The sequence below is a fragment of the Ruditapes philippinarum genome, unplaced genomic scaffold (genome assembly GCF_026571515.1).
Source record: "Ruditapes philippinarum isolate M1 unplaced genomic scaffold, ASM2657151v2 ctg12149_1_1_1_1, whole genome shotgun sequence".
In the NCBI taxonomy this organism is placed as follows: Eukaryota; Metazoa; Mollusca; class Bivalvia; order Venerida; family Veneridae; genus Ruditapes; species Ruditapes philippinarum.
In genome coordinates, this window is record NW_026861040.1 from 1 (window position 1) to 14,121 (window position 14,121).

At 33.0% G+C, this 14,121-nt stretch overlaps 1 protein-coding gene across 1 annotated transcript; it reads right to left on the reverse strand.

The window, feature by feature from the left end:
- Positions 1 to 703: 703 nt before the first annotated feature.
- On the reverse strand, positions 704 to 13,910 carry LOC132714326 (uncharacterized; the record flags this gene model as incomplete). The annotated part of the gene is made up of 3 exons (XM_060697168.1): positions 13,327 to 13,910; positions 1,427 to 1,579; positions 704 to 886 (listed from the first exon to the last, which is right to left on the reverse strand). Coding segments are annotated over exons 1-3 (918 nt in total), but the record flags the coding sequence as incomplete, so codon positions are not given.
- Positions 13,911 to 14,121: the final 211 nt, after the last annotated feature.

The window sequence follows — 14,121 nt, forward strand, 5'->3', positions numbered from 1 at the left end:
AATCACTATTTTGCCTCGATTTTTTCCATCAATATTTATTTCAAAGTGCTGCAACTTCTCAAGGGATTGAGATAGAGTCAAAGGCTTTAACAGCGTTGGTTACACGTTACCTTATGATCGACCTGGGGTCAATTTAAGCCTCTCACAAGTCAAAAATTTTCTTGGCGATGAGGGGAACTCCGTCCCCTTCAAACCCCCAAAACAGTAGGGGGCACATTCCCCTTCTGGCAACCCCCTGATGTATCCTTTGGATTGGGGCGGCGCCAAAAAAGTGCTCACTTGTTAGCAAACAATTCTCAAACGAAAAACATGTGTTTGGGGCCCAAATAGGACATTTTTTCACGCATTACAGGTCTAAAAAGGGGGATCGAAAGTGCGTTGTTTCGCGTATATATGAGGTACAGGGTTAATCGAGAGATATGGCATGAAGATCAAAACGCAAAAAAAGTTTATATGACAACGTTTAATTAACAATCTACGAATTATGGCCATTGGATATAGTTCTTAATCTTTTTTTAGATAAAAAAAATCAAATTCAGCCAGTTATTATGATACTACACCCAGTAAATATTATTTTTTATAAGGCTCCGTTGGCTACAATACTGTTTCGACCAAACAACAATATTTCACATTTACACTCTTCAAAAACAAAAGCTGATAGTGACTATTTATATTAATAAATGACAACATTGTGCTCACTTACACGGATGCTCTGTTCCTTTCTTATGCTTGCATTCAGGATGCCTCCTAAATATATTTTGTTTTCCAATGAGTCTGCCACCTCGATGTCAAATTTTAAAGCTTCACGTTGCTTTGAAAATGCCTCTTTGACAATCGTACTCTCTTCAGGTGACATTTTTGAGATTATTATTTTCATGTCTTTTAACTATAAGAATAAACAAAATTGATTATTTTTCTTTAACATTTGAGGCTCTAAATGAACGAAAAGTATATAAAGTAAGCATTATGTAACAAACAGTTATAGAAGGTTTTCATCACATGAAAAGAGAAAAGGAACATTTCTTCTAATTTACATTATGTCGTCAATAGGTTTCATCTTAATATCAAAACCAACAAATTTGCTTGTATCTTAGAATAGATTCAGTTAAACTGCATAAAATATGTACCTTTATGATAGGAGGTATAAGATATGTACCTTCATGATAGGTTCTTAAAGCAAGCTATAAATAAACCAACTTATTACACACACATGTCAAAGCAGTAAATTGCAATCAACAACACACAGTGGCAACTTCAGGAAACTAATAAATAATTAATTTAACACTTCATCATTGTTTGTTTGTTTTTGGACAATTTTTAAGTTCTTGACGAGTAAATATGTGAACTTTAATTATGTTTTATTTCTAATACATCTTTTATGCCAATAAAAATATTTCATTTAAAAGAAAGGTGTCCAAACATATACCTTTTTAAGTTCCTCAACGGCCTTTCTGCTATACCAGTTTAAGAACTTTTCCTTTTTCAGTATACTTTCCATACGCTTGAAGCATTCATCCAAAGCTTCGCTCGTCAAGCGGTTATCAGCACTGTGCATCAACAAATTTCTCACATCAAGTAACTACCAAAAGACAATTTACACAGATAGATAGACACTTGCACACCCTTATCATTCACGAAATACAAATGAAAATGTGACTCAAATACTGCGCTTGTAACATGCAACGTTTTCATTTAGAGCTTTTGCAACCATTTTGAAAACATTTAAACAATTAATTCTGCAGTCAAAATAGAAGACTTCGCTGTGGTTTTATTTTGTAACTAGCTATTTGAATCCAGGTGTTGCATGTAGATTGAAACAAAAATAGTTTTACACCTTATTTTCTGGAAGATAAAAGTGTTTAATTACAAACAAATCGCAACACGGTTAAATTTAGTCTGACGTTTGAAGTTCTACATACCAATTCCAATATATTATAGATGCAATTAATCATTCAAAAAGTAAACTGGTAATTTTTTTCATGAAGCTTGAATTATAGATAAAAGAGAAATATAAGTTATCAAACGTTACATTGCGAAGAATCACTAAACTGAAGTATGTGTCTAAAATAGGCACATTTTCATAGTTATAAAGTACATGTCTTATGTCTTGCTTCAAGATTGTAATCCTGTAAGTTAATTCTCAAATTTGATAGGAAAGTGGTAGTTTTATGATCACAGAAAATAAAAATAGGTATCCGTGAAGAAGTTAAATGAACTATAAATTCCTTAAACCAAGAAATTATAGTAGAGAATTCTCTGTCTTGTTGAACAAAAAGCACCAATTTGAAATAGGATTATCTACTCCATTGTTGTTTTGCCCAATATCATAATCATCTACAGCTAGTAAATGATTGCTAGCTAAAATTTGGGCCTGATAAAAAATATTTTTTTCGTCTATACTTAATCGTAAAATCTACATATTGTTTGCGCCGGGTGAAACATGTACAATGTCGCCACGCACAAGCCGTCAAATGTTTTACAATTAGACATTATAATACATACATTTTAACAACAATACTAACATAATACACGCAATGGATTTTGACGGAAGCACTAGGTGCTAATTAAAGTCAATCACCATAATTGATAAATTACAATAAACCTAATACATGGCTGGTAGATGAACAAATAAAGAGCATATTACAAATGTGTACCACAACCGCTTCTATTGATTGTATATTAAATATTTTGAAAAATTAACAAATGTAGGTTTTGCACAGTACAAATGTAATTGAATAATATTTAAGGATTTATTAATTATAAAAAAAAACTTTAAAAAAAAGAAATAGAAGAAGGGGGATTAAGATAAAAAAAAAACGCGTAGAGTTTTGGAAACAAAATTTATTTTTAAGCCCATAGACAGTATAATAACCTTAATAATAATTATTATTAAGTGTGTAGCAATGTTTTATGTAAATCATTTACACTTCTTTGCGGTATTTAATTGTCATGCAAACCTCCCACTATCCATTATGTGTTTTTGGACGGCCAGAAATGACTCCACATTATCACATTGAGAAAGAGAAACATCCCCAAACAGGAGAGTATGGAGAGAGACATTTTGAGTGATTTGACGCACTTTTGTAAGAAGATTTGTACGGTGGCAACTATAAAAGTCACATTCGATAAGAAAATGATACTTGTTTTCAGGTTTTCCACAATGACAAAGGGGCAATTGGACTATATTACAAATGAAAAGGTGATGATTTTACTATTCATGTGAAGCCTAGCGTGTAAGACCTGTGTTATTGTTGGTGATCCACTGTAAAAATAAGCGGGCGTACTGTCACGGACTCGCATAACTTTACTTTTAAAAGATTATAAAGTTGTTGAATTTCTTACATCTGTTGAAAGGTTATTTCAATCAGGAACTGTCACGGGTAAGAGCGAATTGTAATATTCGAAGATTGTACGAAGACGTTATCTAATATTTCGGGGGGGGGGGGGGGGGGGGCAATATTTGTTAGGTATTATGGTGCAAGACCATTTATTATCTTTATAGAACATTATAAGCATGTGAACGCGTCGTCTTTTCTTCTAGCGACGACCGATTTCAAGTTCTGTTGTTTTGTTTTTTTTTCTCGTTAAGAATTTCTTAACGTATTCTTTGGGATTATACATCGCTTTTCATGGAATGACGCCGCCCGTTCAGCACATTAGCTACAGCGTTGGAATGTGAAACGGGCGGCACTGGTTAGGTTTCCGGACGGTACAGGTCACTTTCGTTGTGATTGATCATGAAATGTTTTCTACGGTCATTCGCACTGTACTTTGACTCTAGCATGGACAGACGTTTCAGTTTCTTGTGAAAGTGAAGATAACTAGTACTGGTCAAACTGTTTACAGCCTGCCAAGTAACAATGCGGTGGATGAACTGCCATGTAAACACATTTGCGGATGGTTCTAGATTCAAAATTTAAGATTCTTTACTTTTAAAATCAGATTTTGAAAACAAACTTTACAGTCCCAAACATTTTGCATCTTCCGCATCACTGGACCATAAACAAATGAGGTCAATTATTTTCTTCCAATTGTACTTGGTATTTATAGTTTAATAGCTGCCGGTTTCTTTTTGCCGCGCCAGTTTTTGGCAAATTCAACCCCTATTTTTACGCGCTTTAAAAAAATGAAAACTATCTTAAATTGTCATATTTACTAAAAGGTTTAAAAGTTAATATGTTTTGTTTTTCTATCTTTAATACTTTTTTGTAAAAATGCATTGAAAGTTTGCATTTGCCATGGCAAAGTGTGTTTTGCCATGGCATTTCGGCATTTTGCCATGGCAAATAATTTGCCATGGCAAATTAGAATTGCCATGGCAAGGTTTTTCCTACTTTTGCCATGGCAAATTTGCCATGGCAATTATTTTTTTTAAAACATCACAAAACATTCTTAAACTTATCCTATGACATGTTATTGGTGCTATTGTTATGTTTTTATTGCAATCTCTAATTTTTTTCTGTTTGCCATGGCAAACATTTGCCATAGAAATGCCATGGCAAATTTCTGCCATGGCAAATTTGCCATGGCAATTCCATGGCAAAAATTTGCCATGGCAATTCAATGGCAAAAATTTGCCATGGCAAGTCCATGGCAATTACATAAAAGTTTGCCATGGCAAAATATTATCAATAAAAAAAACAACATTTTTTCTTTGATTTTTTTTTTTTTTAAATTATTAAATTGCTATCCAAAGGAAAATATAGTCAATTTTTGTAAAATGTTTTAGTGCCATTAAAAAATGGTCTGTGGAATGTTTTAATTTTCAATTTTATTCTGATGGTACTATATTTACCAGGATTGGCAGGAGTGTAAGAATTTAGTGGCCCATCATCAAATCATACGGAATCAATCCTGCGCGAAATTATCATTTGTTTAGGATACTTACCTCAATTTAAGAAGGAAATGTTCTAGTTGAAGCGAAAATGGAAAAGTTACCGCCCCTTAAAGAGTACTCATCATTTGCATTAAATCAAAACACATAGGGGGCAGGGGACCTAAAAATGAACAATTTTTTAATTCAGTGTGGCTAGAAACACAATTCCAAATATTTCAAAATCTGTTTCACAGGCAGATAACCAGTTGCACAGCATTATTCAATGATTTATGACATACATTGAAGAAAATAATAGTTTGCATGCATTGCTCCTTAAAAAAATGACTGACAGCAATTTATATTTATCCCCACCCAGCCAAAATCACACCTAAAATATACCAATATGGGCAATATTCATGAAGGTGTAGCATACTCCAGAATCCGCCCGATTCCTTTAAAAAAATCACTTACACGCAGTGCAAGCTATGGCATTTTCAAAAATGACTAATAAAGTGCGTTTAGATTTTTCACAAAATTTATCCGCAATTTCTTACTTGTTTGGCGACAACTGTCAAAGCTTGATTTTTAACTTTTTCACCTCCATTCGGAGAATCACAAATACATACAAAGCTACCAAAATGCTTATTTTCGAGTAAAAAAACAACAAAAATACTGCTCGTTTCCTACAGACAAACGAGAAAGAATTACAATGACAGAGAAATATCAGAAGTTTCCAGTACTTTCAAAACACCATGTCTGAGTTATTAAAGAAAATTGACCGGGGCCATCATTCGAATATGTTCCCTGTCCCCCTATTTCCCGTCGATAATTTGTATGATTTTTTTCTGTAAAATATGATAAACAAAACCAACAAGGAAAGGAAGTATGTTTGCGGTGGTTCCCTCGTCATGTAATTTCGTTGATTCGTTATACATATTGAAAATGTAAGCAACGATTGATTCAAGAATTAATATAGGGCCGGGAAATATATTTGAATATTCGAAATCGAACATTGAAAAACGAATACGAACATTCGAAAAACAGAAGAAATGTTGTATTTTTTGTACTTTCAAATTTCAATCAAGATCGTAAATTAAACCATTGACCTTTACTTGACCCGGTGTTCAATGCGTGACATCGACTATCGCCAATTTACTGTGAAAAGTTGTGAGTATAGTTAATCAAAAGGGCACCCGTTTCACAGTTAATAATTTACTTGTTAAAAGTATATAATGTAAAATTTTCCGATTTTAATTATCTTATTTTATTGTTTTCTGTGCTATAATATCTAGGGGCGTGAGGGATGTTGCACTTCTTCATTATCCCTCATGTATAGACTCAATCAAACCGAGTCTGCAATTTTCATGTAATTTTGTTGTGATTAATGCTTCCGGTGGATCACTTTGTTTCCAGATATTTTTTTCGATCAATCAATAATTGTCTTCAATTGTCTGCATAATACTTTATGATTATTTGATTGTGACATTTTCGTATCGTAGCTAAAACTATGATGGTTGATTTGTGCCATTCGTGTTTTCGCCCGCGACCCCACCAAGCTAGAATTAACAAGTTAAAACGGCGGGGTCGCGGGACGAAAACACGCTAATTAGCAAGAGCGCGGGGCGAAGTTTAATGAGCGAGACAAGATTTAAGAAATAAAACGGCGGGGCGCACAGCGAAAACACACTTATTAGCGCCCCGCTAATAACCGTGTTTTCGCTACGCGCCCCCACCATTTTAACTTGTTATTTATCGACTTTTCGCTTGGCGGGGTCGTGGGACGAAAACACTCTTATTAGCAGAGGCAAAGTTTTATTTATTAAACTTCGCCCCGCGCCCTCGCTAATAAGCGTGTTTTCGTCCTGTGACCGCACCGTTTTATTTCTTAAATCTCGCTCCGCGCCCCCGTGTAGACCCCCTGTGACTAAGAATAGAGTACCGCTCAAGCCGGTGCTAGGGGGCGTGAGGGATGTTGCACATATTCATTATCCCTCATGTACAGACTCAATCAAACCGAGTCTGAAGTTCTCGTGTAATTTTGTTGTGATTAATGCTTCCGAGGGATCACTTTGTCTCCAGATTTTTGAATTTTCAATTGTATATTTAATGTAGGAAAGATACGATAATTATTTTTTTTGCGGTGGTTCTCTGGTCATATAATTTCGTTGATTCGCATATTGAAAATGTAAGCAACGATTGATTCAATAATTATTATACTTACATATTCCAACGTCTGCAAGATAATGAAGACATAGAGGGTGAAGGCAGTCCAAGTCAATATAAAAGACATGCACATGCTTGAAATTGGGAGTATCCGTCCCGTTCGGCTCGAAGTAAATCTGGATACCCGGGATTCGAATCTCGGATGGTGAAAGTCATTTTCACTGTGATTGATCATACCACATTTCGAAGAGTACCTTCCCCCTAGCATGTACTGAAGTTATCAGCACGTTGCAATTTAGAGTGAATGCAACTACATGTAGTACTGCGAAGCTGCTTGACAGCCTGTCCAAGAAAATGTGGTGGCTGAAATGTGCTCTGGTAAATTAATTGTGACTTTCTTTGGTAAGGAGGTTAAACCACCTATGTAATTATGGAATATGTTTTGAACATCTTAAATATTCTATCATGCTGTAGATGTTATGAATAATTAAAAAAATCCTTGGAGACAGCAAGCTGATCAAGAAGCCAAGTGACTAACAGCATAATGTCCACACGTGATCCTATCTGATAACCGATTACATCTGTATTGTATATTCAGCATGGTAATAAAACACGAACAGTAACAAACAATGACAAACAGCTATATCAAAATATATCATAAAATTGTTCTGAGTAAATGATATTCAACAAACAAAATCATCCAATGTTTTTGTTTCAAAGTTTATTTAGTTATAGTAATACAGGCATTCGAGGGGTTTGTTCCTATCCAGTTATTCATTTCTGCAATCGCGTCTTTGTTTAAAGATCCTGAAACTCATTTTTAAATCATAAATATGACGCTCAAGTAAAGATTTATCAACATTGTAAGTTCTAAAAACCATGAATTCCGAATTTACATTTCATGAAAATAAAGGGGGGTAATTAGAAATTTATGTTCGATAAAGTCTGAGCAAAATGATTCAATAAGAAATGAATAAATATATTTTAATGATTATCTATAATGCGTATTAGCATTTGTATTACATATTAAACATATTATCCGACATTTGGAAATTCATTTAGGAGAATAATTTTATACATAAATAAGATTTCATTTAAATATTGTTACATCCTTAATGACATTCAGGATCTTTAAAGATATTCATTTAAAGCTGCATTTTTATAAATTGTAGAAATGTTTTGCCGTCGTACTATAAACCTAGCAGTCTACAATTTTGTTAACAATAAAGTTAAAAATCTTATAAAATACTGTTCAGAAATTATAATTTTAAAAGTGAACCACAAGGTAACACTAAAGTTCATATACGAATTTTAACAAGCAAATGAAGACGGTAATTAGAGCTGTGTATGCGCTACCCTTAAAAATTAATAATTGTAAACAGCAAAAGAAGGATTATCCCATCTAATCAACTTACCTTTTATTAATTATATGGTTCACAATCAACTGAGAAACAAATAAAGTATATTGTCAAAACTAGTAAATAAACATGTATGCATGTAGTGGCATGTACACGAAATTCAGAAGCAAAGTTGGCAAATGCAGGTAAGGCCCGGAATATAATAGCTTCTTGGGGACTCCGCCGGGTTTCCGATAAACTACCCGGAAACAGTTATTTCTGGCACTTAAAAGCGCTGGAAATCAATGATTAAGGACTAGACAAAAATATAACAACACTGAAGTACGAGGCAACTAATTACGGCTGCCACACGACACATGTAGTACTATGAAGCTGTGGAAAGCTGTGACATCTGCTGTGGTGATATATACATATCTGAAAAAAAGTCTCGGAAGCATTAAAATCACATAATTGCATGAAAATTGCATACTCTGTTTGATTGAATATGTACATGAGGGATAACTTTAAAAGTCCAACATCCCTCACTGCCTCTAGCACCGGTTTTAGCGGTACTCAAATGTCAAGGATTTAACTCAATACAGGATTGGAGCAGTACCTCTAGACGCTTGCAGAAATCATGATCGCAAAATAGACAAATATCTTTTTTTCGCCGATTTTTACATTTTTCATTCATTATCATACATGAATCGGTGTGAAAAGATGAATTAGACCTATTTCAGTTCATTCCGTTGGGTAAAAAGGCAAGATTTTAGCATTTTATGATTCAAGCGCCTTGCCCGGTATGTACCGGAATACGGTATTTAGTGTGGTGCTCCAATCCTTTTTTTAGTCTCACTCAAATGTCAACACTTAAAAGCGCTGGAATAAATTATACCGATTCATTCATAAAAGGCACAGGGGTGATATAATCCTAAGCAGGAGTCTCATCTAACACAATAATATTCATGTCTGACATTTGTCTGATTTGTAAAATACATTATAAAACTGAGATTGTTTAGCACATTGTACATGAAAAGAATATATCATTAATATATATTAATATATCATCATGTTGTTATCGGGCAATTTTCGATCTAAAATATGACTTTCTTTCTACAAATGTCATGCTTTCATTATGTTACATGTAAAAGAATGGAAGAAACCATTTAATCCTCTAAGAATAGAATTATCCAGTACAAAAGACGAACAACTATCGGTGTAAACGCGGTAAAAAATATGGTGTACATGGTTTTCATGATGTCATCTTCCGAAATTTTGACGTTTTATTGATAAACCAGCAAGTCACACAGATATTATTTAAACCGGAATTAAATGTTTACCGTAAAAAGTAAACATAACCGAATAAGTTCACGTACGTGAATACTTCGGCATGGCGTTTTGTATGTAATATTTAACAGAAAATAAAATCTACAACGAAAATAGTCTTCGACATATGATAAAGGAACTCAGGTACTTATGTACAGTATTAGTACTGTAGGTATTATGCTGAAGACAGTTATGTGAATCATGCGAAAAAAATTACCACAGGCTCAAAACTTCTACTTTAGAAAACAACGCTCTTTTTTCCAAACATGGTGTTTAAGTAAATCAAAATAAAATAACTTTAAGCCTTAATGCCTTTAAACATAATAATATAATAACATAGTTATCATTATTAAATTTACGTTAACATATATAACGTGAGCATAAAAAGTGATCGTATGCAGAAGTTAGGAGTATTTTGGAAAAGAAAAATAAATTTCCTTCTGTCATTCTCTTTCCTACACAAACATATACATCTGACTATTCATTTAAGACAAGTTCTACAGAATCATATAATGTTCGGGTAAACTCGATAATGTACATCAATTACAGAAATTTCCGAGTGTCATTGTCTCAGTACAGGAAGTTATACATGTACCGTAAAGGTACTAAACATAACCGAATAAGGTTCACGCATGAACACTTTCGTAAAGAAAAAAGAAAAGAAAGGGGTAAAACGAAAAAAAAAAGTTATAGAAATAAAGATTCAACCTTTAACGGTATAGTATCGTGTACCTGTTCGCAGTTAAATTTCTCATTAATCTGCACTCTTTATTATTTATTTATTTATTTATTTGAAAGCGTGTGTTACTCATGATCTACTCTTTTCTTTAAAGACTTTTCTTCAGTTTTATGAAAGTATATAGTTCACCATAATATGAAGAGGAAACACTTGCCATGTAGTTAATAATCTTTCAAAAAGGTCCTAACATGTGATAATGCATGTACATGAACAAGTATTTACTTTTCAGCTTACTTGATTAAATCCTACATCAGATTTGATTGTGAAGTTAGCTACGGTAAACTTTAAACATTAAAAGTTTGAATAGGTTTAATTAATTTTATAGACTATTTTAAGGCACATTATTCCTCAGAAATACATATTTTTTATTCTTAAGAAATGTCAAACACATGTTTGATAATGTTTCAGTAATGAATTTAAAGCATATAAGATGTTTAGCAAGTAAAGAAAGGGACAATAAATATTCCGTTATGTGTCTTAAAGGTAGAAAAATGTAAACAAAGTAGTATTTTGACTTCCATACAAAATACTAATTAAATATAATTATAAAACTTGCCAACAGAGTATTAGAATTAAAAGATAGTCCATCTATTATTTTAATTATTCAATATTATTTTAAACTGTAACAAGATACCAAAAATAGAATGCCTTTGAGAAATAAAAAATATTGCTTTTTTAGGCATAATGGGCCTTTAATGATAGCAGTCAAGGTTAACTTTTACCACCAGATACGAGCAGTCACCAGAGTAGAACCACCGCCGTCCCGTATTCTTATGTCTGCTATAACAATTAGATATTCGCCTAATTTCACTTTATGAAAATTATAATGACCCCCCCCCCCCCCCCCCTACTCCCGGTCACTCTGCTCCCCCCCCCCACACACATTATTATTATTATTTGAGTATATCATATTAGATATACTTAACATGATTGATGACAAAAACCTTTTGACATAAAAAGGGATACACGTTTACTTCTTTCAAACGAAACATGCGAGATAGGTGTCTTTATCAGCTTTTCAAGATATGTTTAATTATAAAAATGACGAAAAGTTTCAGATTGATCGAATTGCATCTGCGAGATGGACTATTTCCGTCCGTTGTAAGGAATAACCGGCGTCTTGTGGAGAACTTAAAGGAGCAGCAAAATTGTTCACTCGGGAATATAATAGTACTTTGTGCTATGTTTATAGCGTTTACTGTTACTTTTTTCTAAACATAAATTAGTAAAACTCTCTCCCTGTCTCTTTTGAACGGCAAATACCAACATGGCCCAGTCTCTTCCACTATGAAGTGGCAATATAGTTGTTATTATTACTGGCCGGTATCCGAATGATTATTGTATGAAATTAATGCCTTGATATTTCAATATGAAAATGTGTTGATATATAATTATATGGAATGAAACAATTTAAGTATTTTCTCTTAAGATATTTCAAAAGATGTTACTTATAGGGTATAATATTTTTCGTATATAATGAATTAAAGTGAATATAAATTTATTATGTTGCCGTGCGTGAATTGTTTACAAGGCAGATAAAACACGGTTTTATATCTATCTTTTTTCTCGTGTTTAAGTATATGCTTCCTGGCATATTCAAATAGACTAATTTCTTATCTACATGTATTACTTAATGCTACGCATGATCAACGGCACACTTGTTTATCGGATTGAATTATGTAATCGCTATCAGTATGAAATATCTTTAAATGTCTGTTCGCACTTAGTTAAAGATGACACTGATTAGATTACCATAATGAGCATTTTGCCGGGTTTTTTTTATATAAAATAAATATTATTTATTAATACAGTAAAAGGTAAGTCATATGGGGCAACTAAATTCGATTTTTTTTTTTTACAAAGTAGGTGTCATATGTGTATTTCTTGCATGTTTGACGCTTTAGTATATTACTTCTGTTGATATACATGTGGATAATATCATTTAATGTATAAGAATATTGTTAATTGTTTCTATGCAATGCATTTACTAATAATTATTTCATGCGACCTTCCTCATTCACTTTAATATGCATAAATGCCTGGTTTGTAAAAACCTTCCAGATATAGGCATATAAGAACATCATAATTAGGTTTAATTTTTTTCTGCCGAATTTATATCGTATTTTAAATTTACTTACGTTTTTAAGCAGTCTAGTCTAATTTATTCTTAAAGTAACAACTTTGAAGAAACGTCATATCTTTTAAAAAAGAAATTTTCTTCAATCAGTTGAAAGTTCCCAGACAGTGCAACAAAATAATAACTTAAACAAAAGGGCTGAATCTAAGTGATATTTTATGACAGCGCACACTAGTAAATGGATTCCTTCATCTCAATTTTTATTTAATGACTCAAAACAATATCACCTTATCATATTCTAAATGCTTGATGAAATCGCTCTATCACTGAGGATAAAAAACTACTGGAGATTATCAACTAAAGTTTTGTATTGCTTAATTTAGCTTATGCATGATTTGCTTATGCGTGACGAATTTCGACAATGCAATTCAAAATTTAGAAAGCAGGAATCGATTTAATCTGAAAGATACATTTTCAATTTCTTTTGCAAGAGATGCTAAAATCCCTTTTCAAAGGACTTTTTATTTTGTTTTACAAAAGTATAAAACTGATAAACTTCAGTGAAAAATCAGCCATATTAATGTTCAATTTACATAATTATTATTTGACTTTTCATTTTTGAAAATCTGTAGTCATTACATATTCTCTCAAAATTAGTTATGAAAATGTGTAAACGCTTTTTGCACTTGACGCACGTGTATTGTTTTACTATAATTAGTGGACATTTTTTATACTTGACTAGCAGCTGAATCGAATCATACGTCAGGTGAAACGAAAAACACATGGATACAATTTAGAACTTCATTTATATATAGAATGCGTAAATATTACATTGATTACATAAATTATTCTACATTTGAATACGTACCTCGTCGTAAATTCCATTGTCATCTATGGAGAACAAATTGCAATTCTTCATTAGCTTGAAAATCAACGCAGTGTCTGTATCTTCAGGCCCAGTGTTCGGGAAATTATTTTTTTCATTTCCACGGAACATGAACATGTTTGCAATCTCCCAGTAGAACTTATCAACATTCCCATGTTGTTGCTTGTCATGAATCAAAGAAACACCTTGTCGGCTGAGTTCGAATGGGCAACCCGTTTCCGGGCAAATAGAACATTTCTGACTGGCCAATTGAGGATTTGAACGTACCTTCTCTTTTTTAATCAGATTATGCAAATCAGTCGGGTTACTATTAGGGTTCCATACGACAGTGTTTGATTTGTTTTCATGCTTCATGCATAAACGATCTAGGATGGTTTGACATAACCCTGATTTACAAAAATCGTTGGTTATTGTCCAAAATCCTTTTTTTTCACCATTGTTTTCTTTAATAAACATGTATATCACATTCGAATTTCGTGCATTCAGTACGAATTCGGACAGATGTTCACGTTCTTTTGACGTAAAAGACCAAAGGAAGTCCTTCAAAATCTCGATGACAGACATCATGAGACCAATTTTTGTGACAGAAAGCCCGATGCATCCTTTCGTCCAATTGGCTATTTCTTCCTCCTCTGATTTCTCCGACAAAGGCCAGTAATGTAAAAATTGTTGATATGTAGGTCTTTCTATAAAACAATAAATTAAAAAAAATAATTTTACCAAACAATTAATACCCATGTCAAATGACGACAATGTATTTTATACTTTTAGGCATCA